Raw genomic sequence first — 24,457 nt, forward strand, 5'->3', positions numbered from 1 at the left:
ACTGCCAAAAATGATGAAGACTCTACCATCTAAACATGACACTCTGAGAGTTTTTTGGGACTTCCATGGTGTGGTGCTAATAGATTAGGCTCATAAGGAACAAAACATCACAGAAACATACTATCGAATCTCCTGAAAATGTTGTGGGAGGTTTCCACAGTGTAGCACCAAGGAAGCTGTTCAAGGGGGTGGTTTTACTCCATGACAACATCCCAATTCTTTCTGCACAGGATATAATCAATAATGTTTCTTCTTTGGACTATCACATTTTGCCTCATCCCCAATATTCTCCTGATGTAGTAACCCAAGGCTTCTTCTTCTTTCATCAGATGAAGATTCTATTTCTTGGCAGGTATTTCCAAAATGGTGTGGGGGGTGATTTTTGTGGTGGAACATTTTCTGAACAGCCAAAATGGTGATGTCTTCAAGCAAGGTCTCCTGCACATCATCTATCACTGAGAAAAATGTTTAACAATGAAAGTTGAATATATAAAGAAAAACTAACATTACCATCAAAAGTCATTGTCCAGGCTGATTTTTTTTTTTTTAGTTGATAGTCGAAGCTGTTTGACAACCTCTTGTATAACAGCTCAGTATACTAATTTATCCATTTTAACATAACATACACAACAAGAGTGCTTTAAACAAAGTGTTCTGCAGACTGAACTGACACTTGGTTTGTGTTGTTATGTGTGCTATATCTTCATAGTTAAGTGGAATTAATTCTTCAAACCTTGATAAGCTGTCAGCAACAACATTTTCTTTACCAGATATACATCACAGATCAGTAGTAAACTATGAAATATACTAAAAATAACATAATTGGACTGGCACTGATTTCTCATTCTTTTGTTTGAATGCAGACATTAGAGGAGCACAGTCAGTATAAATAATGAAACCTCTTCCTTGTAACACATATCTCAAAAATTTGACAGCCATGTATGTACTAAGGGGCTCTCTGTCATTTATGGAATATTTCTTTCATACAATTATGAACTTTTCTAAGAAAAATTCACTCATCTCCACTGTCTTTCTTTCAGCACCTGCCACAAAATCTGATGCATCCACAATTAGTGCAAGCTGATCATGCAAACTAGGAAATGTCAGAAGTGTAGCCTTTGTGAGATCTTTACATTTTTGGAATTGAGCAATCGCTTCTTCTGTCCAGTCAAACAGCTTCAGTCATTTTTAGTTGTACCTTTTAAGTAATCATTCAGCAAAGCTTGGTTTACAGCAGCATGTTCCAAATGCCAACGATAGAAATTGATGATCCCTAGGTGATTTATAGTTTTATATGTCACACCCCTTTCTGGGTCTTGCTTTTTTCTGTAGATTTTAATAAAATGTCCTAAGAATGTTAGATGTTGTACACCAGATAGTGATTTGCCAACATTTATTATGAGATCATACTCATTCAGCTGCTTAAAGAGTGAAAAACTCATTCAGTTGCTTAAAGAGTGAATTTAGAAGCTTGACATGTTGCTCTGGAGATTCAGATGTTATTAAACTACCATCCAAATATGAAACACATAAATCCAATTCTCTTAAAACTTCATGTATAAACCTCTGAAATGTGCTAGGTGCTTTACAAAGTCCAAAGGTCATACAATTAAATTCATAAAGAACAAAAGGTGTAACAATAACTGATTTTTAATGGTAATTTCTCATGTTCCCACAAATCTTTAGGCTATTAACATATTACATTATATTAGACGTATTCCACGTTAGTGGAAAAAACTGCTCAAAAAGTTTTGCACCACCTGCAAATGTGTAAATATGAGAGGATAAGGAAATGAAAGAATTAGCCTTATGGGGAAAGCGAGCTTCACTGCGAAATAAAAACAAACCAATAACTGAAATAAAGAAAGTAAATTAAAAAGTGCAAATCTTTGAATATGTGTGAAATCAAATTCTGTTGATGGGTAACATACAATACCATCTTCCTCCATCCTAAGAATTGTAATGTGCTGGGATCCTCCTAGACAGCCTGTCTACAAGATGCTGCTGCTTCATCCATCCCACTCTTTGACAGTGGCTCTCCTGAGTTCATTCATTATGTGAGAACAGTTCCTGTAATGATGCACAGAAGCACAGAAGGTTTCAATTGGGCTTGTGCGTACTCAATTGGGTTCATGTCAGCAATTTCAGCAACATATTCCATTAGGTTGATGCCTGCCTCCTGAAGGAAATTTTCATGAGGAGAGCATGGTATGCTAGCATTAGACCATCTTCAGAGACAATTCATCATCAAAATGCTGACTGAAGGGAAGGACAACAGGTTGGAGCATCCCTTTCCTACAGTGCACAGACCTCAAATTATCCTCAAGAGTGGTGAGATGCCCAAAATGAGAGCATCATACCGGTCCAAATCATGACTAGCCCACCTCCCTGTTGAACCAGTGGGAACGCATGTCTCATATGTGCTTTGGTATCTGAAAGCCTCCATACTTTTATGTGATAACCATCAGGTGTTGGACAAATCGTGCACTTGTTAGTTAAGAGAAGCTGATTAGAACCCATTGTCAATGATACAAGCTCCATTCGACGTGCTCCCTTGCTCTTGTACTTCTTGAATGGTACTGGGAGGTTTGTGCTGTTGCTAATATGGATGCTTACAATCCAAACTGATTTTGTGAAGATAGATGTGTATTGTCTGAAACAACTCGGACCTCCCACTTGTCTCCAGAAAGGCAACACATGGTTCTTTTCCTTTCTCCTCAGGTTACCTACAAGTTATATTCTATAGATAACAGTTCTCACTTAGTATTGTTGACAATAGCAAATCTTGAATGTCTTGCCTCTCACAATAGTGGCTGAAGGTTCAAACAACATTCCACTTGTCTACACCAGTTTAGCAGGCAACTTCTCATGCTGACAGTCCTTCTTGTAGCAGCAATGTGACGATGCATTCAAAGTCTAAGCTTGAAATGACTTCTTTTGAGGCATGTTGATAGACTGAGCCATGTACACAAGCCACATTATCTCATTCATAACTTGGATCTCAGAATGCTCTTTTGTACTGCATTGAGAATGCAAGTTCATTTTTGTCTCCATCACATAGGTGGCTGTACGTAATGATTCCTGTGGCCAAAAGAGTATCAAGAGAAACAAAAATACCATGCAAAACCTGAGCGTGGTGCAAAACGTTTTTGAACTGTTTATATTGTAATACTCTGTCAGTTTCACCTCTTGAATTTGGTGCCTGAAGAACTGGCCTTGTACTGTCTCCTTCTCCAGCAGTTGTAGAGGCAGTTACCCAGAACTCATACTGCTGAAGTTCTTTCAACCCGCGCACTTCGTGTGTGTTTGAGGTAGCTGCTATCTGATGTCGTACTGGCTGCAAAAGAGTATAAAAGTTTCCTGTCTCTCACGATTCTCTGTTAGTGGACATATCTATGGGAAGCTGTAAGCCTTGAGAAAATATTGGAATTTATATTCAATGAACAGATAACACACAAAATTAGGAGATACTATAAAGAGGAAGCAAGGAATACCCTTACCAGAATAAGTAACAGGTCAGTGAGACGCCCATGCATGCATATGGTACTGGTTGACATAACACTTGAAGAGGTGAGTAGACAGAAAATATTGTAGGTATGCACAAACATTAAAATATGCTACACCAAAGGTGGATGATTGTGTGTTATCTATTATAAGATTAGAACAAGATAACAATTCACTTTACAGTTAATTTATTGTGAGCATTATAAAGCTAGAATGTGAGTATATTAAGTGTCAAATACATTGTGAATCATTAATTCATTTGCATATGAAGCTCTGTAGATTTCAATACGAAATAAAGCAAAATGCATCAATGACTGAAGTAAAAGACAGATTAGATTAAATTAACTTTTTGCTTCATTAAATTCACAGTGAGGAGATCCTTCAGCAAGTAGAACATGTCAGAAAAACAAGAATATACAGTAAATATTTACAAAGAAAAGCAGGTATGCTAATGCACCTCCCACAGATCGCAAGTGAAGTGGTCCTCGTGGATGTAGAATAAGTCTATAAATTCTTAAAATTATTTTCATATAAAATGTAATATATAACTGTAATAAAATGAAATGCCTGCAGCCATCCTTACAATGTTATTTATTGTATGGCTACCAGTTTCAGTGCTTCAGTGCACCATTTTCAGGCCTTAACTGACACTGAGTGGGGTTAATTCCAATCATATAGATGATTCATCAGTGGCCAACAGCTAAGACCTTTTAATGAACACATTCCTGCTCCAAAGTACTTGGCTTTAAATCTTTGTGGAGGTTGTTCTTACTTCTAGTATTGATTTCATGAACTAAGCTGTTGGTTTGGAAAAAGAGATATTTAATGATAAATTTGAGTAAAGGATAAACTTACTGGGGAGCAATAAATAGTACACAGGGGACGCCAGCAGAATAAACTGTTTCTGTTGTTAACACCAGTCTCTGTATGTATTTGATTTTATTATTGGTGTGCATCATAAAGCTGCACATCAATGCACAGGAAGTTACTAATTAATGAATTAATTATCTGGAAGTAACTAAGTGTGCACAATCAGATGAAAAATAGAATTCCATAGGTAATCCACATCTAATAAGAAATACATTCTATGGGCTTTGTTCCACATCTCTCAAATGGTTCAGGATTGGCATCTTCAAACCACCAGTAGCTTCTGTAGCAATAATTGTTTATTTACAACTAGTTTCAATCATGAGTATGATAATGGAAAGACTGGTTGGAATATAGATAGTGGAAAGGATAAAGGTAACAATTCGGTGTAAAGTTGAGGCACTGAGTAGTCAATAGTCTCATAAATAAGACTGAAAGCATTAAGAGACACTGAGTGGTTGATAGGCTCGTAAACATGACTGAAAGTATTACTAAGGTTTTGAATGACTTACTTCTTCAGAGGTAACTATACTCTGTTCATCATAAGGATAAACCTGATGTTAACATTATGCCATGTATTCCCATGTTTGCTTGAATCTCACTGGATTTCATTTCACGCGGAGCAGAAACCAAGCTGTGACCAGTGCAGTCAAGTACAATCATAAGGATATGTTTTATGCTTTGTTACATGCACATAGACTGAGCAATAATGTGGGACAACAGTTTTGCCAGAGCATTAAACTTGGACAGCATGGCCATCCAGTGGTCCAACTAACCTGCAATGATGTGAGCAGTTGCAGTTCAGACATAACAAGAGACAAGCAAAGAAACAATATAGCATCGGATGTCATTTAATTTTTAAAGAGAATGAAATAATATTCAGAGAAACTCCATCACTACCATATGCTTCTTAGGTGACCAGACGGAAAACATAAAATGCACTCGTTCTCACCTGACATAGTATTCTAATTACGAACAAGAGTGATGAAAATTTCTAACTTAAATGAGGGCAATTTTTCTGAGTGAGCTGTGTAATGCAAAATCATGCTGCAGGGAAGTCACTGGTCACTGTACTGTTGAATACTGAAGCCACTGAAGGTATAAATTACAGTCAGTTGTCTGGTAATCTCTTAGCTCCTTCCTTATCCAAATCCAAGAAATAGGTTTCAGTTCCGGAAGTGTCACCTACTACATTGATAATAAGCCTATCAACAACAAAATTAACAAAGCCAACCAGGAGCAGCATTTTCTCTTCTTCTTTCATGACGAGGTGTTGTATATCCTGCCAGCATCTGGCATTGACTTTTGAAAAAACTGTGTGTGTTAGTTCCAGTACATCTGGCAGTTGAAGAGTCTTGTTACTTCTTGGGCCAAATTCTGCAACTTTGCTTCAGATCAGTTCTGTTGGGTTCATATTCTAATGGGACAGTACCAAATGAAAAAATGCAGCATTTGAATGATGTGCTCAATGCTGCAAAAATGATTGTTTTTCATGTTTCTACGATACTCATCGACCTCTGTGTTTTGGTTTTTCATTTTTGCCTTAAAACATTAAATAGTTTTTATTTTTTTGTTAAATTTAAGCAACTTTTATGGACAGTCATTTGTAAAACATTGATAATTACGAATTTGTATTTGAAATGAAAACAGGAATTTTGTGTGCAATATGAAATTAGAAACAAGAAGAGGTGCATTATTCATAGAAAAGGATGATGAGTTTTATGATTATGAGATGTAATTATTTCAAATTAAATGAGAAAAAAAATGATACTGGGGAGATTTGAACCAAAGAACAATTACCTGTATTTGAGTAACATTCTATTATGTTACTGGCTGCCCTACACGTATATTGTGGGTCTGTGTACCAACAGTATTACATACAATTGGTGGGAAAACCTCAAAGCCGATTATCCCTGTAAATTTATGAAAAACATTAAGAACAGCCTATTTCTTGGCACTTTTTAACTGTATTCCACATGTGTTTCACTGCAGAACAGAAAGCAGCCTCAGTCATTTTCATACTGTGCATTAACAGCATGAGAATCAGAGCACAACAGTGCAGAGGATGTAACTGTATATGATTTTTGAAATAAAAACTATGTAGCTAAAGTGTGATTAAGAAAAACATTGATGGCTGTTATTATACTGGAATATCTTAAAGTTTCATTTAATGTAACTTAGTAATAATATATCTAATACATAAGTAGGACCTACTTCCAAGAGTGTAGCACCACCAGTGTACATGTGCTACGGCTTCTGACCAATCATCCCTTTTGTGTTTGTTTACAACAGGTATACTCTTATAACAAACGGATTATAGTACAGAAAACGCACCCACTAGGACGAAAGGATGTGGGTTTTAAGGGAGAGAGTAAGGAGTCATTCCAATCCCAGGAGCAGAAAGACTTACCTTAGGGTGAAAAAAGGACAGGTATACACTTGCGTGCGCGTGCACACACACACACACACACACACACACACACACACACATATATCCATCCGCACATATACAGATATGTCTGCCTGTGTCCGTATATGTGCGGATGGATATGTGTGTGTGTGTGTGTGTGTGTGTGTGTGTGTGTGTGTGTGTGTGTGTGTGTGTGTGGGTGTGGGTGTGGGTGTGTGTGTGTGTCTCTCTCTCTTTCCCTCTCCTTCGCTCCTGATGAAGCGACCTTGGATTGCAAAAGCTTGAAATTTGTGTGTGTGTTTTTTATTGTGGCTATTTACCAGCGCTTTCTTGTTTGGTAAGTCACAGCATCTTTGTTTTTTATATATATTTTTCCCACATGGAATGTTTCCCTCTATTATCTATTATATATATACATTTTCTTCCAGCTGACAAGGGTTCCACGACCGTGGTACTTGATCATCAGGAGTATGTGGCTGAGGGACTGCGTCAGCTTTCAGACAACACTACATACAAAGTTTGCCAAGGTAATCCCATTCCAGATGTCCAGGCAGAGCTTCAAGGAATCCTCAGAACCTTAGGCCCCCTACAAAATGTTTCACCTGACTCCATAAACCTCCTGACCCCACTGACACCCCGCACCCCTACCTTCTACCTACTTCCTAAAATTCACAAACCCAATCATCCCGGCCGCCCCATTGTAGCTGGTTACCAAACCCCCACAGAACGTATCTCTGCCTACGAAGATCAACACCTTCAACCTATTACATGCAGTCTCCCATCCTTCATCAAAGACACCAACCACTTTCTCGAATGCCTGGAATCCTTACCCAGTCTGTTACCCCCAGAAACCATCCTTGTAACCATTGATGCCATTTCCTTATACACAAATATTCCGCACGACCAGGGCCTCACTGCGATGGAGCACTTCCTTTCACACCGATCACCTGCCACCCTACCTAAAACCTCTTTCCTCATTACCTTAGCCAGCTTCATCCTGACCCACAACTTCTTCACTTTCAAAGGCCAGACATACCAACAATTAAAGGGAACAGCCATGGGTACCAGGATGGCCCCCTCGTACGCCAACCTATTCATGGGTCACTTACAGGAAGCCTTCTTGGTTACCCAGGCCTGCCAACCCAAAGTTTGGTACAGATTTATTGATGACATCTTCATGATCTGGACTCACAGTGAAGAAGAACTCCAGAATTTCCTCTCCAACCTCAACTCCTTTGGTTCCATCAGATTCACCTGGTCCTACTCCAAATCCCATGCCACTTTCCTTGACGTTGACCTCTACCTGTCCAATGGCCAGCTTCACACGTCCGTCCACATCAAACCCACCAACAAGCAACAGTACCTCCATTATGACAGCTGCCACCCATTCCACATCAAACGGTCCCTTCCCTACAGCCTAGGTCTTCGTGGCAAATGAATCTGCTCCAGTCCGGAATCCCTGAACCATTACACCAACAACCTGAAAACAGCTTTCGCATCCCGCAACTACCCTCCCGACCTGGTACAGAAGCAAATAAACAGAGCCACTTCCTCATCTCCTCAAACCCAGAACCTCCCACAGAAGAACCCCAAAAGTGCCCCACTTGTGACAGGATACTTTCCGGGACTGGATCAGACTCTGAATGTGGCTCTCCAGCAGGGATACGACTTCCTCAAATCCTGCCCTGAAATGAGATCCATCCTTCATGTAATCCTCCCCACTCCACCAAGAGTGTCTTTCCGCCATCCACCTAACCTTCGTAACCTCTTAGTTCATCCCTATGAAATCCCCAAACCACCTTCCCTACCCTCTGGCTCCTACCCTTGTAACTGCCACCGGTGTAAAACCTGTCCCATGCACCCTCCCACCACCACCTACTCCAGTCCTGTAACCCGGAAGGTGTACACGATCAAAGGCAGAGCCACGTATGAAAGCACCCACGTGATTTACCAACTGACCTGCCTACACTGTGAAGCTTTCTATGTGGGAATGACCAGCAACAAACTGTCCATTCGCATGAATGGACACAGGCAGACAGTGTTTGTTGGTAATGAGGCTAAATATGCCTTGGTGCACGGCCAGCACATCTTGGCACAGTGTTACACCGTCCGGATTATCTGGATACATTGAACACCAGGACTTTACAGGTACTTCAGTTCTTTCATAATAGATGTAAAGACCAATCATAAGTGCTCAATGTACAGTCTATAATAACATACACTAAAGAGTAGGCACTCATAACTAGATCTTATATCTGACATCAGTAAAACGAAGTAATTGGAGAACCATAATGTATATTACCGGGGGCCTCTTAATTTTTCTTGTACGTCTGATGTCTACTGTCTACAATTATAATACTATGTTGACTTGATGATTTATGACTGAAACTAGTTATAAATAAAAAAATTATAGATATAGCATCTTTTGGGATGTTGAATATGTCATTTATAAATAAGTAGAAAGAGCCTAATGCTCAGATTACCATTATGATTCTATAAAATTTATGACTAATTACATAAAACCTACGCTTATGCAATATTCAGTAATGTGGGAACAATGTCTTTCATATTCATTATGTAACAAATAATGAAAACAGAATCTGAAAGTTTACCATCATTTCAACAAAGTTGTAATCATCTATTACATCAAAATGAGACATATGAACAGCTGACCTTCTGTGCTCCATGTTTCTCACTGTAGTAAATGGTGTATTGTGTGAGTACTCCATTTGGGTGTTCAGGTGGCAGCCATGAAACCAGAATGGAATCAGAAGTTAGGGAATGAGCTTTTATGGCTGCTGGCGGTCCAGGAACTGGAAAAAAAGAAAGTAGATTTTCAGGTGGAACTTAAAATAACTGTGGCATGTTATAGTTCCTTACCTAGATTTTATAACAGTAAACATTATCTTTCATACAAGCAGTCTCATTCTGCAAATTACAAATTCTTCTACATCAAGACAACATTATTAACAAAAGTGCTTGTCAAGACATAAGTTTTTACCACAACTCTTGTTGTATCTTTGTCCTGTGTTGCATTTTAATACCTTCACAGTATATTTAGTGGTTATTATGTTGTAGGGTTCAACTGTACACTGAATTTTCAGAGTTGCTATCTAAGTCTGACTCTTGTTTACACATTGATCTCATACTCATAATGAACTGTGCATATCTTTGTGTATTTTCAAGTACACCGTCTGCTATGAACAGGCTCACTGGTGTCTTTTTTCTTATCGTACAATTTAAGTTTCGGTACCTCTGCATTGCAAATACCTTGAATTGTTTAGAATTTCTGTTGAATCATTTTGAATTTTTGTTGGTGTGATTTCAGTCCAGTGCTTTGTTTACATACATACATATGCTTGACATTTCTGGACTCATGCTCATGGTGAACTCAGCACATTACCAGAGTTTACATTTTTGTAGAGTGCAATAAATGTAATGTGTCTCAGAAAATTCTCCAAGTTCCATGTATTTAGGTTTTTTCCCCCTTTGCTATAAACAAATTACTTGTTCATATGTGTAAACTGTGGGAGTTGTCATAGGAAGGTAATCAATGGGTTTCATTGTGGGAGCTGCGGCAAATGGTTTCACTAGGGTGAGGCAGAAAGGGGTAGTGGAGAGAACTCTGGGGAGGTCACTGAGACCCTTGGGACAACAAAATATGCACTAGGAACATTGTAATAGAGCAGCAGGAAAGGAAGGTCTGTGCCCTTCAGGCACATCTATATCTACATTCATACAATGCAAATGATTGTGAAGTGTATTGAAGAGGCAACATCCCTTTGTCCTCATTATTGGGGCTTTTTCTCATTCCATTCACATATAGAGAGCTGGAGGAATGAGTGTTTAAATGCTTCTTCATGTGCTATAACTCATACCATCTTGTCCTTCTTATCCCTATGGGAATGATATGTAGGAGGTCCTAGAATCATCATTTAAAAAAGCTGGTTCTTGAAGATTTGTAAGTAGGCTTTCTTGGCATATTTTACGTCTATCTTCAAGATTCTGCGAGTTCAGTTCCTTCACCGTTTCTGTGACTCTCTCCCAGGAGGCAAACAAACCTGTGACCATTCATGCTGCCATTCTGTGTATATGTTCAATACTCCCTGTCAATCCTATTTGGTATAGGTCCTACACACTTGAGCAATATTCTAGGATGGGTTGCACGAGTCATTTGTAAACAGTCTCCTTTGTAGACTGCCTGCATTTCCTTAGGGTTCTACCAATAAACGGAAGGCTGCTACCTGCTTTACCTATGAATGAGCCTACATGATAGTTCCATGATATCCCTAAAGAGTGTTAAACCCACATATTTGTATGAATTGGGCACTTCCAGCTGTGACTCACTGACATTACTGGCATAGCAGACTACATGTTAGTAGTTTATGAGTGCACAATTTCATGTTTCTAAAGATTTAAAGCAAGCTGCCAATCTTTGCACCATTGTGAAATCTTAACAAGATCTGACAATGTTTGTGCAGCTTCTTTCAGACTGTATTTTATTATAGATAACTGCATCATCTGCAAAAGTCTGAAGTTACTTTTAATATTGTCTCCAAGGTCATTAATATACATTATACTGCAAATGGACCCAACACACTTCCCTGGGACACACCTGAAGTTACTTCTGCATTTTTCAATGGCTCTCCATCCAAGATAGTTTGCTGTGTCCTCTCTACCAAAAATTCCTCAATCCAGTCACAAATTTCTTTTGGTACCCCAGGCAATCAAACTTCTGATAATTTAGACTGAGCTAGGTGAGCGCTAGTGAGTGTAATGAAAGGCAGTGGTCAAGGGGCAAGTTGGGAACTAGCAGTTGGTAGAAGGCTAGCAGGAGGAGGATGTGGACTGAAAGCTTTTTTTTCTTCATGTCCTCCAGCAACAGTACATAGCTGCCAGAGATGAGGGGAGAGGAACCCCAGGATGGTGTAGGGTAGGGAATGTGCAGCAGACTCTGTCCATGAGTAGGAAGGACAGGAAAAGCTCAAATGTTAGAAAGAAGAGAGTAATATCAGGTTACCAGCATTTTTAAGGTGACTGCTGGGCTGAATCAAATAATTGAGAGTTTACGGCCTTTGTGTAAGGATTTCACAAATTATGATTAGGTAGCGATAGGGGGTAGGGCAGGGAACAGTAAGGATAGAGACACAGCATACAATACAGGTAATAGCTTGCCTAATTGGCAACACCACTGTGAGCATGACTGAACTGTTCTGTTGGCATGATCAGCCTTATCTTGACAGTGCTGTACGGTGAGTCAAAGTAGAGCTAGAGATGGCAATGATGGCTGCTGACCGGATCCACATTGCACTGGTACTGGTGAACACTACTGGGAGATGGAAGCTACACCATGCATTGACTGCACCTGAACATGTCTAGGACCATGTTCATAGTAAAGTTAACTAGAGAGAGCATAGCAGGTGGATATGGAGTCACACATGGTAAAATAACTATTGTCATGAGTCTTAGGATAAATCATGACAACAGGCTCTCCTCCCTTTAAAGTATTTCATCCAGTTTAGAACACACACATAAAAGAAGGTTAAACTTATGCAAGGTTTTTGAGCCAGTGGCTTCTTCTTCCGGCAGAAGGGGAAGAAAGAGGGTTGAAGGAAAAGAATTGGGGAGGTTTAGGAAAAGCGGTACATTTTGGAAAAGTCATCTGAAACTGTGGGTCAGGGGAGACTTACTGGATGGGATGAGAAGGAAAGACTGATTGTTGGGGAAATCACTGGATGAGATCTGGAAACCAAAGAACTTCAAGGTAGAAGACAGGGCAATATGCAAGACAGAAATTACTGCAAAAACACTGTGCAAGAGTTAGTAAGAGTGAAAAGCCAAGTGCAATGTATGTAACAGATGTGGGAGGGGGACGAAAAAAAAAAAAAAAAAAAAAAGACAGATCAGAAAATGAAAGATGTAGAAAATTAAAATGGAGTGAAGAAAAGAGTAATTACAGTGAAGAAAAGCTGAGACATCAAAATTAATGAAAATTAAGGCCAGGTGAGTGGCAAGAATTAAGGACATGTTGTAGCACTAGTTCCCCCCTATGGAGTTCTGAGAAACTGGTGTCTGGGGAAAGAATCCAGACATAATGTGAGGTCAAAAAGTCACTGAGGACACAACTGTCATTTTGTAGTGCATGCTCTACAACAGAATGTTGTCTGTGTCTGTTGCCAGTATACACCCTCTGCCTATGCCACTCATCCTAACTGATAACTTGGTGATAGTCATGTTGATGTAAAAGGCCAAACAGTGTTTACATAACAGCCAGTATAAGATGTGTCGTTCCACAGGTGGCTCTCCCTTTGATAGTATATGTTTTGTCAGTTACAGGGCTGGGGTAATGGTGATAAAGGGTGTATAGGACAACAAGTCCTGCAGCAGGGACAGTCACGGGGGTAGGTGCCATAGGGTAGCAAGAAGTACAGGGTCTGACAAGAGTATCATGTCGTTTTTGGAAACCCAGAATCTACTATGTAGGAATCAACATGGATTCCGGAAACAGCGATCGTGTGAGACCCAACTCGCTTTATTTGTTCATGAGACCCAGAAAATATTAGATACAGGTTCCCAGGTAGATGCTATTTTCCTTGACTTCCGGAAGGCATTCGATACAGTTCCGCACTGTCGCCTGATAAACAAAGTAAGAGCCTACAGAATATCAGACCAGCTGTGTGGCTGGATTGAAGAGTTTTTAGCAAACAGAACACAGCATGTTGTTATCAATGGAAAGACGTCTACAGACGTTAAAGTAACCTCTGGCGTGCCACAGGGGAGTGTTATGGGACCATTGCTTTTCACAATATATATAAATGACCTAGTAGATAGTGTCGGAAGTTCCATGCAGCTTTTCATGGATGATGCTGTAATATACAGAGAAGTTGCAGCATTAGAAAATTGTAGTAAAATGCAGGAAGATCTGCAGCGGATAGGCACTTGGTGCAGGGAGTGGCAACTGACCCTTAACATAGACAAATGTAATGTATTGCAAATACATAGAAAGAAGGATCCTTTATTGTATGATTATATGATAGCAGAACAAACACTGGTAGCAGTTACTTCTGTAAAATATCTGGGAGTATGCGTGCAGAACGATTTGAAGTGGAATGATCATATAAAATTAATTGTTGGTAAGGCGGGTACCAGGTTGAGATTCATTGGGAGAGTCCTTAGAAAATGTAGTCCATCAACAAAGGAGGTGGCTTACAAAACACTCGTTCGACCTATACTTGAGTATTGCTCATCAGTGTGGGATCCGTACCAGATCGGGTTGACGGAGGAGATAGAGAAGATCCAAAGAAGAGCGGCGCATTTCGTCACAGGGTTATTTGGTAACCGTGATAGCGTTACGGAGATGTTTAGCAAACTCAAATGGCAGACTCTGCAAGAGAGGCGCTCTGCATCGCGGTGTAGCTTGCTCGCCAGGTTTCGAGAGGGTGCGTTTCTGGATGAGGTATCGAATATATTGCTTCCCCCTACTTATACCTCCCGAGGAGATCACAAATGTAAAATTAGAGATTAGAGCGCGCACGGAGGCTTTCAGACAGTCGTTCTTCCCGCGAGTCATACGCGACTGGAACAGGAAAGGGAGGTAATGACAGTGGCATGTAAAGTGCCCTCCACCACACACCGTTGGGTGGCTTGCGGAGTATAAATGTAGATGTAGATGTAGATGTAGAATATTACAGAGATTGGGATGGTGATGAAAAGCTATTCTAGTTGTTGTGGGCAAAATCTCAGACAGAATGGATCTTCTCATTTCAGGGCATGATTTTAGGAAGCCATAGCCTTGTTGAAGAAGTTGATTAATACATTACAGACCAGGATAATACTGAGTGTCAAGTAGTGTGAATCGGCAGTACCAAGATTGGGTGTGATGGCCCGGGAAATCTGCTTTTGAATTAGGCTGGTGGGATAATTACATCCAGTGAAGACTGAGGTGAGAATGGCAGTGTGTTGCTCTAAAGAGACAGCATCCAACCAAAAACATTAGTCCTGAATGCCAAGGCTGTATGTGAGCGAATGTTTGAGATGGGAAGCATGGCAACTGTCAAAATATAAGTACTGTTGTTTGTTAGTAAGTTTAATGTGGACAGAAGTGTGTAGTTGGCCTTCGGTGAGGATGAGATCAACATCATGGAAAGTGGCCTGGTATTCAGAATATGACCACACTTACTTACTTACTTACTTACTGTGTTGGACACAAAAACCACAGTCGGTCTTTGGCCTCACCAATCAGCCTCCTCCAGTGTCTTTGGTCAGGGTGTATAAGGGAACAAGGAAAAAAAATTCCCGGATTTTTCCCGGATATCCTGTTTAAAAAATATGCTTTTTCCCAAGGCAAAAATACACTTTTTCTGTGCTATGTGACAGTAGGTTTCCTATAGATATTCCCTCAGAACTGTAAAACTTATCAATCCTTTGAATGGTTAACGTTTTATACACTCGCGTAGAACTTCCCGGAAAAAAAAGTAAAGACAGGGAAGAGAAGTTTTGGAAAGACCTTTGATTTGCAGCAACTTATACGCTGCATATTTTCATATTACAAACGTATAAATTCGAATTGCACCAAACACAGCGTGGTAGTTTTTGGAGCATTGAAACTGAGGTTGCAATGTCCTTTTGTAAGCCAATTATATCTCATGCCTCGTGATCTCGCCAGCTGATGACAGCAGATATTCAAAGCATAGGACACGTGTTATAGTCAGCCAATAGCAAGATCACTGGTTACGTAGCGTGAACACACAAAGAGGAAAAGTTAACGGTTTACATTAATATACATAGTATAGCTACAAGACAAGCTAAGCTTTCACATATAATATTGGTCTCTAAGATTAACAAGCTACAACAGAAGCTAAGCTTCCACATGTAATATTGTTCTTTTTTGCATGTGTTATACTTTAAGATACAACACACAAATGTGCCAGTAAATTTAAAATTATGACATAAATGTCTGGGCACAAAATTCTTGTAAGTGGCTAGTCCTCGAAGTGTTCAGTTTTAAACGCTCTGTGATTTAGAAATTCATCCCACTTTCTCACACGTAACATAATTCATCTTGCGTAAAAAGAAATTTACTTTGAAAGTAACACTTTTCAAACCACCGTTTGCAATACTATCCGGAGACTGTTAGAAATAGGTTCGTATGTATAAAGCACTAAGAGAGCTTACATTACACCATAAAAGAAACAGGCATCAGAGGATACGCCCAATAGCATCAGAATTTCATAAATCATACTAAAATGCATAATTCGGCTTGACGTGCACATTGTTTTTTCCAGATTCACAATGAAGTAGGTCCCATCTGATATTAAGCTTTTCAGTGTGGTTTTTGGGATGTAAATTTTCTTGGAGTACCAGTACTCTACGATCTCATTTTTGGTTCTGTATTATGGCATAATGCCATATATGGCAGATAATGATAACGTGCACTTGAAATTCAGTGAACAGTTGGAACTAGCCAATACTATGGAATGAAACACTTCGTTTCAAATAAAATGATTGCCTCTGCAGAAAGATTAATAAAGCCAGATTTCTTTAGCAAACTTGCAAAAATAACTTCAGTGTTCTGCAAGGCAATTAATGTTTGACTGCTAATAACTTGGAAACAAAATAAAATCAGAAAACTGAAACTAATAATATATTTTTGTCCTCCGTAATTATGTGAATGTATTCTAATTCACTTGATAGCTCCTGCCACAGAAATCCGTTTTGTTTTCATTTGACATGTGTAACATCTCTTAGTAAAAGACATATTATGTGATTAAGAGAAAACATTGTGTATCATATTTTGTTATTGTATAAAATTATGTACTTTTTTTTATTATTTATTTTAGATAATATCTGTGTCAGCGAGTAATGAAACCACCACAGACGATAAATATCAAACAAAGATGAGAATATGTGTCTAGTACAAATAATACATAACGAACATTAATTTCTCTGTCTTCTTCTTGGAGTTACGTGAGAAGAATAGCCTGTGACGTGATATTGTATGCTAGCGTAGCATTCTTTTGTCAAGTTTGTAAGAGGGACGCCATTAGGCAAGATTGTTAAAAAGGTGTGTATTACTCAAATTGTTTAAATGTTTGAATAGAGTTATTTAGTGAAACCTTGCATTATGATTCATGTCAAGCTTGCCTGGTATTTTATCCCATCCCTTTAATACATTTTCAGTTGTTTAAATATTATTCGTGGTGCAGAGCGGCGCTACGAACGAGCCGCGGTTCATTTAAATTGCAGTAAATGAAACCTATCACACCGCAAAGAAGCGGTCAAGTAATAGTGAAGTAAAAAATTATTTCTTTCAGCTTTCGAAGTAGCAGAGCAGAGCAGCAGATTTTATGATGTGTTTTACAGGCTGATGCGGGCTGCTGATAATATTGTACTAATAGTGAAAAGAGATAATTTATTTTCATCACATGAAAGAAATCTTGCTGTGCGTAGTTCTGGTCTGGCAACCTTATAGTAAAAACATCATTTTTCTCCGATAATAGTCTCATGTTCTCGGGTTAGCCGTGGTACTTATTGTTGTTTTACTATTAACAAAAATCCACTGCAAAATTATGATGTTGAACAATCATTGCGTACTATAACTGCTTTAATAGAAAGCCAGATACAGAACAATAGGAACATAATACATTTTGTTTTGTTGAAAAGTAATGATCCAAAGAAAGGCATAGCATAGCACCACTAAAAGGTATTTCGAGTCTCTTTTCGTAGTAACAGATTTCATTTAATATATGAGTTGTTACGCGAATAATAATAAGAATAATAATAAAACGAAGCAAATAAATATAAAAAAAAGTAGGTCAGAGAAGCGAAACATGGGAGCTGTAAATGAAGAGAAGCAGCGAAATCACTCAATGCAAACACGGGTCACGTGGAGGCTAACGCCCTCCCCACTACAACTCAGACAATTCTGTGCACGCACGAATCTGGCAGCTAGGCCGCGCGAGAAAAATTTTTCTCGTATGCATCTGGCTGCTTGCTGCTACTGCCGATGCAGCTAACAGCCACACTTCAAGTAGCGGAAAGCGGGAGAAGGTATTGCTCACACGCGAGTCAACTGTGCATGTGCATCAGCAAGCTGGCAACTGGTCAAATGAACCTAATGTGAACAGTTATGATGTCACGCTCATAGCAAGCAGTTTATTGTTACGAAGAATTACATAGTCTTCGCCCTATGGCCTAGTCATATTTTTGCTATTTGCAGATGCTTGTGCATGCTCGGTGTTTTGTTGTTGTAAATTGCGCATTTCCTTTGCCACTAAAGTTTTATTTTATTTTTTTCCTCTTGCTTATATTTTATTCTGCAGTATCATTCTCTAGTAGCAGGATACAGTAACAGTTTTTGCTAGAGAATCAATTCTTACCAGTCAAAATTACAAAAATTTAACTGAAATCTAAAACAATGAAAAATTCCCAGAATTACGAAAAATTCCCGGGTTTTTCCCGGTTTTCTCCCGGATGAAAAAATTCCCAGGTTTTTCCCGGATTTCCCGGTTGTCCTGGGTCGTATACACCCTGTTGGTCCATGTATTCTTCTTCAGACAGCCCCAGCATACTCAAATCCTCTCTGACCTGATCAATCCATTGGAGTCGTGATCTTCCCCATGGTCTTTTGCCTCTAATATCTTCCTTCACTACCTACCTGGTGATCTGGCATTCTCGACACTTTACGTGTCCGTACCACTTCGGTCTTCTTTCTTTGATCACTGCCACAATGTCCATCGACTTGTATAGCTCCTGCAGTTCACAGTTCTTTCTTTTCCTCTATTCATCTGCATCCTTCACTAGCCCAAAAATCTGTCTGAGGATGGTATTCTCAAATGTCAGGAGTGACATTTGAAATGTGAAATTTAATTGGGAGAAGGTATTTAGAGATTCCTGTTATTTTAACAGGTCAGCCTCACCATGAGCAAAGATGTCATCAATATATCCAAACCAAACCAGGGGCTGAAGACTTATGGATACCAGAAAAACCCCCTTGAAATGATCCATGAAAAGATTAGCATAGGAAAGAGCCATCCTGTTTCCCATGGTCATACCCCTGTTTGTATGTCCATGGCATAATAAATAAATTTTAAAACTAATTTAAGAGGAATATAAAAAGAAAGTTTAAGAACAAAAAAACGTGATCACAGATTTGCTTTATAAAATTCCAAAGAAATGAACGGTCTTCTTTAGCACTAAAAACTCACTTAACACCTTGTGTTTTAATATGGTGACTATGAATCCACTTTATCAGGGTTACTTTGTGAACCTGGCACTTTGTTGATTCTTATTTTTCCATTTAAAAGTTTTGTGGGACACAGTTCTAAAACATGAAGACTATATTTTTTTCAATTCGTCTGATTTACTTCTGTACACATGCAGCATTTTCACACTCGCATGATCTCAATTCTATCACGCAACAAACACAACTCTGACCTATATGATGAATTCATTAGTTGACATTATCATGCAACAATGACACCTTCATTCCAACATTAGACTGTTACAGACAGCTCTAGCTGCATCCACTGCATCACATTGTTGCTGTGTTCATTAGGTGACATTCTTTAAAGAAGCGTTCGAAAAGAATCAGACAACCTCACTCCAGTTCCACCAAGAATTTGCAAAATTTTATTTACATGCCTATAAAAAGGTTAGTATACGAGAGTAATGTCAGTTATTGCTCTAGTTGTCACTGTCAATGGCCAGTATGTGACATATTTAAGACCAATACAAAAGAGTGGTTTCATGCCAGTCAATCAAGTAGAAGTTATAGTTCACTAAAAAAGTTAAAAGAATCAGTCCTTCTAGAATTTATTAGTATTCAGACATATGTTCAGAGCACTGTACATTTATCCAGAAGTAAGAACTTTCAAACAGTAAATATATTAACTAAAATAAAATAATATTTGTCACCAATGTGTTGTTATTTAACATAAAATTTTTCTGAAAAAAAAAAAAAAAATATATATATATATATATATAAAAAGAAAGATGATGAAACTTACCAAACAAAAGCACTGGCAGGTCGATAGACACACAAACAAACACAAACATACACACAAAATTCTAGCTTTCGCAACCAACGGTTGCCTCGTCAGGAAAGAGGGAAGGAGAGGGAAAGACAAAAGGATTTGGGTTTTAATGGAGAGGGTAAGGAGTCATTCCAATCCCGGGAGTGGAAAGACTTACGTTAGGGGGAAAAAAGGACAGGTATACACTCGCACACACACACATATCCATCCGCATATACACAGACACAAGCAGACATTTGTAAAGGCAAAGAGTTTGGGCAGGACATCTCTGCAAAAAACTCTTTGCCTTTACAAATGTCTGCTTGTGTCTGTGTACATGCGGACGGATATGTGTGTGTGTGCGAGTGTATACCTGTCCTTTTTTCCCCCTAAGGTAAGTCTTTCCGCTCCCGGGATTGGAATGACTCCTTACCCTCTCCATTAAAACCCAAATCCTTTTGTCTTTCCCTCTCCTCCCCTCTTTCCTGACGAGGCAACCGTTGGTTGCGAAAGCTAGAATTTTGTGTGTATGTTTGTGTTTGTTTGTGTGTCTATCGACCTGCCAGCGCTTTTGTTTGGTAAGTCTCATCATCTTTCTTTTTAGATATATTTTTCCTACGTGGAATGTTTCCCTCTATATATATATATATATATATATATATATATATATATATATATATATATTTATTTATTAAGATGGTATCTGTTCTTTCGGACATGTCTGAAAGAACAGATACCATTGGTGACTATGCAGCTCGTTAGAATGAAATTACAATTAAAGAACACCCTTAGCTGCTTACAGACGCTGTCATACGTCAGCGGGGACAGATGAAAATGTGTGCCCCGACCGGGACTCGAACCCAGGATCTCCTGCTTACATGGTAGATGCTCTATCCATCTGAGCCACCGAGGGCACAGAGGATAGCGTGACTGCAGGGATTTATCTCCGGCATGCCTCCCGTGAAACCCACATTCTTAACGTATTGTCCCACACTACATTCGTAGTGCCCCCATCCATTATACTCATTACTCGTGGCACATTGCTAATTCTCGTAAGAGTTTGGGCACTGTTTGTGCATTTGCACAGAAGAAGAAGAAGACGGTCAAATGGCCGGTGAGCCTTAACTATATATATACTAAGACGGTATCTGTTCTTTCGGACATGTACGAAAGAACAGATAGTATTGGTGACCATGCAGCTCGTTAGAATGAAATTACAATTAAAGAACACCCTTAGCTGCTTACAAGCATTGACATACGTCAATAGGGACAGATGAAAATATGTGCCCTGACCGGGACTCGTACCCAGGATCTCCTGCTTACTGGCGAATGTGCGAATGCACAAACAGTGCCCGAACTCTTGCGGGAATCGGCAACGCGCCGCGAGTAATGAGTATAATGGGCGGGGGCACTATGAATGTAGTGTGGGACAATACGTTGAATGTGGGTTTCCCGGGAGGCGTGCCAGAGATAAATCCCTGCAGTCACGCTATCCTCTGTGCCCTCGGTGGCTCAGATGGATAGAGCGTCTGCCATGTAAGCAGGAGATCCCGGGTTTGAGTCCCGGTCGGGGCACACATTTTCATCTGTCCCCATTGACGTATGTCAATGCCTGTCAGCAGCTGAGGGTGTTCTTTAATTGTAATTTCATTCTAACGAGCTGCATGGTCACCGATGGTATCTATATAGTTAAGGCTCACCGGCCACTTTACCATCTTCTTCTTCTGTGCGAATGCACAAACAGTGCCTGAACTCTTATGGGAATCGACAATGTGCCGCGAGTAATGAGTATAATGGGTGGGGGCACTAAGAATGTAGTGTGGGACAATACGTTGAGAATGTGGGTTTCGCGGGAGGCGTGCCAGAGATAAATCCCTGCAGTCACGCTATCCTCTGTGCCCTTGGTGGCTCAGATGCATAGAGCATCTGCCATGTAAGCAGGAGATCCCGGGTTCGAGTACCGGTCGGGGCACACATTTTCATCTGTCCCCGCTGACGTATGTCAACACCTGTAAGCCGCTAAGGGTGTTGTTTAATTGTAATTTTCTGAATCATTTGGTCAATTTCACCTCAGAAATCAACTTTGCCCCATTTGAAATTATTCCAAAAGAAGTTCCAAGAGTGTGTAGTAATTTTTTAATGCAATAATATCCTAAAAATTCCCATGTAGTTCACATTTTTCTTGAAAGGCATCACATCTGTGACAGTTCAAAGAACAAAGCATCAAAATAGCTCCAAAGTGGTTCATATATTATTTTAAAATGGTGCTACCATAGCTCTTGTTTATTGTTGTCTACTTTTCTTCCATTCAGACTTGATACAGGAGTTTCAGCTCAAGCCAACACTTCGACAATGCAACAACGAACAACGCTACACACAATTATTGTTAGATTGGTAGTGTTAGGAGGCAAAGAAACCTTGCTTGAAAGACAACACCTTAGCAGCATCATTATATCTCAATTACCAGTATGCTGTTACATTAAATGTAAATGATGAGAAATTTACAATAATCCACAAGTGGCTGGAAATTATCATTCTGAACATAGAGAATTTCAAGGGTCCAATCGAAAAGGTCTCAAACAGTAAGAAAACATTAATCTTGGGAACATAAAAGTGGGGTTATACTTTATAGACATTGTAAACAAAACTTACATAATAAATTGTATTGCTGGGCAGTTGATGGTAAATGGAGAAAAGAGTGCAATGTGAATAATTTTTTTTTTACTCAAAAATTACATTTTAGGGTTATGAAAACCAAACAGAAAGGATCACGAATGAATTGATGATAATAATAATTCTTGTCAACACACAAAGTACTTAAATAAGGGTGAAGTGGAAAATAGTAATACCAGAAAAGAATTATAGTTTCTTCATACATGTAATAGAAAATCACACACATAGAATAACAGGAAGTCTTGGGTGGAATACAAGTAAAAGGAGTAAAGATAATAACTTGCTTAGAATTGAGCCTTTGAACAATCAAAATGTACACAAAAAAGACTCAAAATGTTGCATGGCTTTTGGACAAAGTCATTCTTCTGAGTATGTGTACCCTATGTTAGTTATTTCCAAAGAAAGGAATTGTCCAAAAGCTTAGTAATGTTTTCAGTCTTGTTTAAGTTATGTGGCAAGTTACAAGCTCTACTTCTTCCATAATTATAAAACTACATTAGACAGATATGACACTTATTAGAATACTAATAATATTATAATAAATATGTTACATGGGTTTCTATTACCATCTTGTTCAGTCATACAGAAGACTGATGTACTCAGAACACCATCACCAACATTTGTGTATGCCAACAGTCTCACGGAGTAATTTGTAAACTTTAGAAGGCCATGTAGATATGTTTCCAGGCTGGCTGTTCTCTTCACTTCACTGCCAGCTATCTGCAGAGCTGAAAGTATGAAAAAATTATAGATACCTACAACTTTCTTCAGATGATTACAGTTTCACAGTTTACTACAAAGGCAAATATTATGTCTCTTGTAGGTATTCAGTGATAACTTTCTATAAATGTATTAACAGTATTGATAACATCAATCAATGTTTATAATGATTTTTGTCTGATAATTGTACTATAACTAAATCTTTGGACAGCAAGCTCACTAGCTTAAGATCACTGTGCTACAGGCTTCACCAACTATCGCAAGACAGAGTACAAAGGATATCATATGTACAAGACTGTTGACAGCATATGGCTGACATAACTTGATACCTATAGGAGCACAAATGCTTTGGTCCATGCAGTGCTTTTGCTTATGGCTCTCACTAACACTGTGCTCTATTCTACCTGGCTGTGAGTTAGAACACTCTTGTGGTTATTTTTTCAGACTTATACTTTGCAACTATTTGGTCACTGATGCAGTGACAGACTTCTTTGATGGATCTTTAGGCTGGTTACCTATCATTTTTATGGTGTCAAGCGCAGATTAGTTTAATGTCCTATCAGTGTATTTTGGTATTGTGTAAAGAGTAGTGAAATAAATCACTTTTGTTAACTATACACCCAACAAACTACACTCTTACTTATAATAAATTCAACAGATGTTACATTGGTGATAAGGACACAAATTCAGTACATGTGTTGGAATGGCAGACCGGGTTTCAGTTAATATGGATCAAGAATTCTTGAAACTGTGACTGCAACTTCAAATGCACCACAAGAACAAAAGCAGGTGGAGAAGCATGCTCAACAGCACACTCGGCTGCTGGCCGTATTGGAATGACAAGCTGAGGAGGCTGTACAATACCAACTCGTGCTACAGCAACTCATCATGCCAGCATAGCACAGTAGGAGTCATACTGCAAACACAAGCAGTCTTATTTCCAGGTTAGTGAGATCAACGACATTCCTCAGCAGTGTTTTTTTTTAGTAATCACCCACCAACAATGTCTCTTCCAAAAAAATTTTGCCCTGCCCTCTATTAATACTGAAGACTGATGTAGTCTCTTTCTATTTTGAACTGAAAACTCATATAGCAGTCAACATTACAATAACAAGGTTCTCCAGACTGTTTTTCAAAGCATCCTAGCTCTCAATGTCCATGGGGGACATGTTTCATGTGCAGTGCTATAAACACAGGCAAGTGGTAGAATTCTGCCACATCCACACTAAGTTGCCTAATCAGCTAATTCGCAACATTGACACAGCATAAA

The 24,457-nt window shown here is 39.1% G+C and overlaps 1 protein-coding gene and 1 non-coding gene across 2 annotated transcripts in view; one reads left to right on the top strand and one right to left on the bottom strand.

The window, feature by feature from the left end:
• The window catches only part of LOC126143911 (Down syndrome cell adhesion molecule-like protein Dscam2), a 493,502-nt gene that overhangs the window by 122,600 nt on the left and 346,445 nt on the right, over positions 1-24,457 (bottom strand). The window contains exons 19-21 of the mRNA XM_049915460.1: positions 23,034-23,195; positions 9,455-9,594; positions 3,187-3,337 (exon numbers count right to left, since the gene is read on the bottom strand). Coding sequence (XP_049771417.1) covers positions 3,187-3,337; positions 9,455-9,594; positions 23,034-23,195 — 453 coding nt within the window. The remainder of the gene's footprint in view (positions 1-3,186; positions 3,338-9,454; positions 9,595-23,033; positions 23,196-24,457) is intronic.
• On the top strand, positions 21,295-21,369 carry Trnat-ugu (transfer RNA threonine (anticodon UGU)). Its single transcript has one exon. It is a non-coding gene; the product is annotated as a tRNA-Thr (tRNA).

Source organism: Schistocerca cancellata, chromosome 1, assembly GCF_023864275.1.
Source record: "Schistocerca cancellata isolate TAMUIC-IGC-003103 chromosome 1, iqSchCanc2.1, whole genome shotgun sequence".
Classification (NCBI taxonomy): Eukaryota; Metazoa; Arthropoda; class Insecta; order Orthoptera; family Acrididae; genus Schistocerca; species Schistocerca cancellata.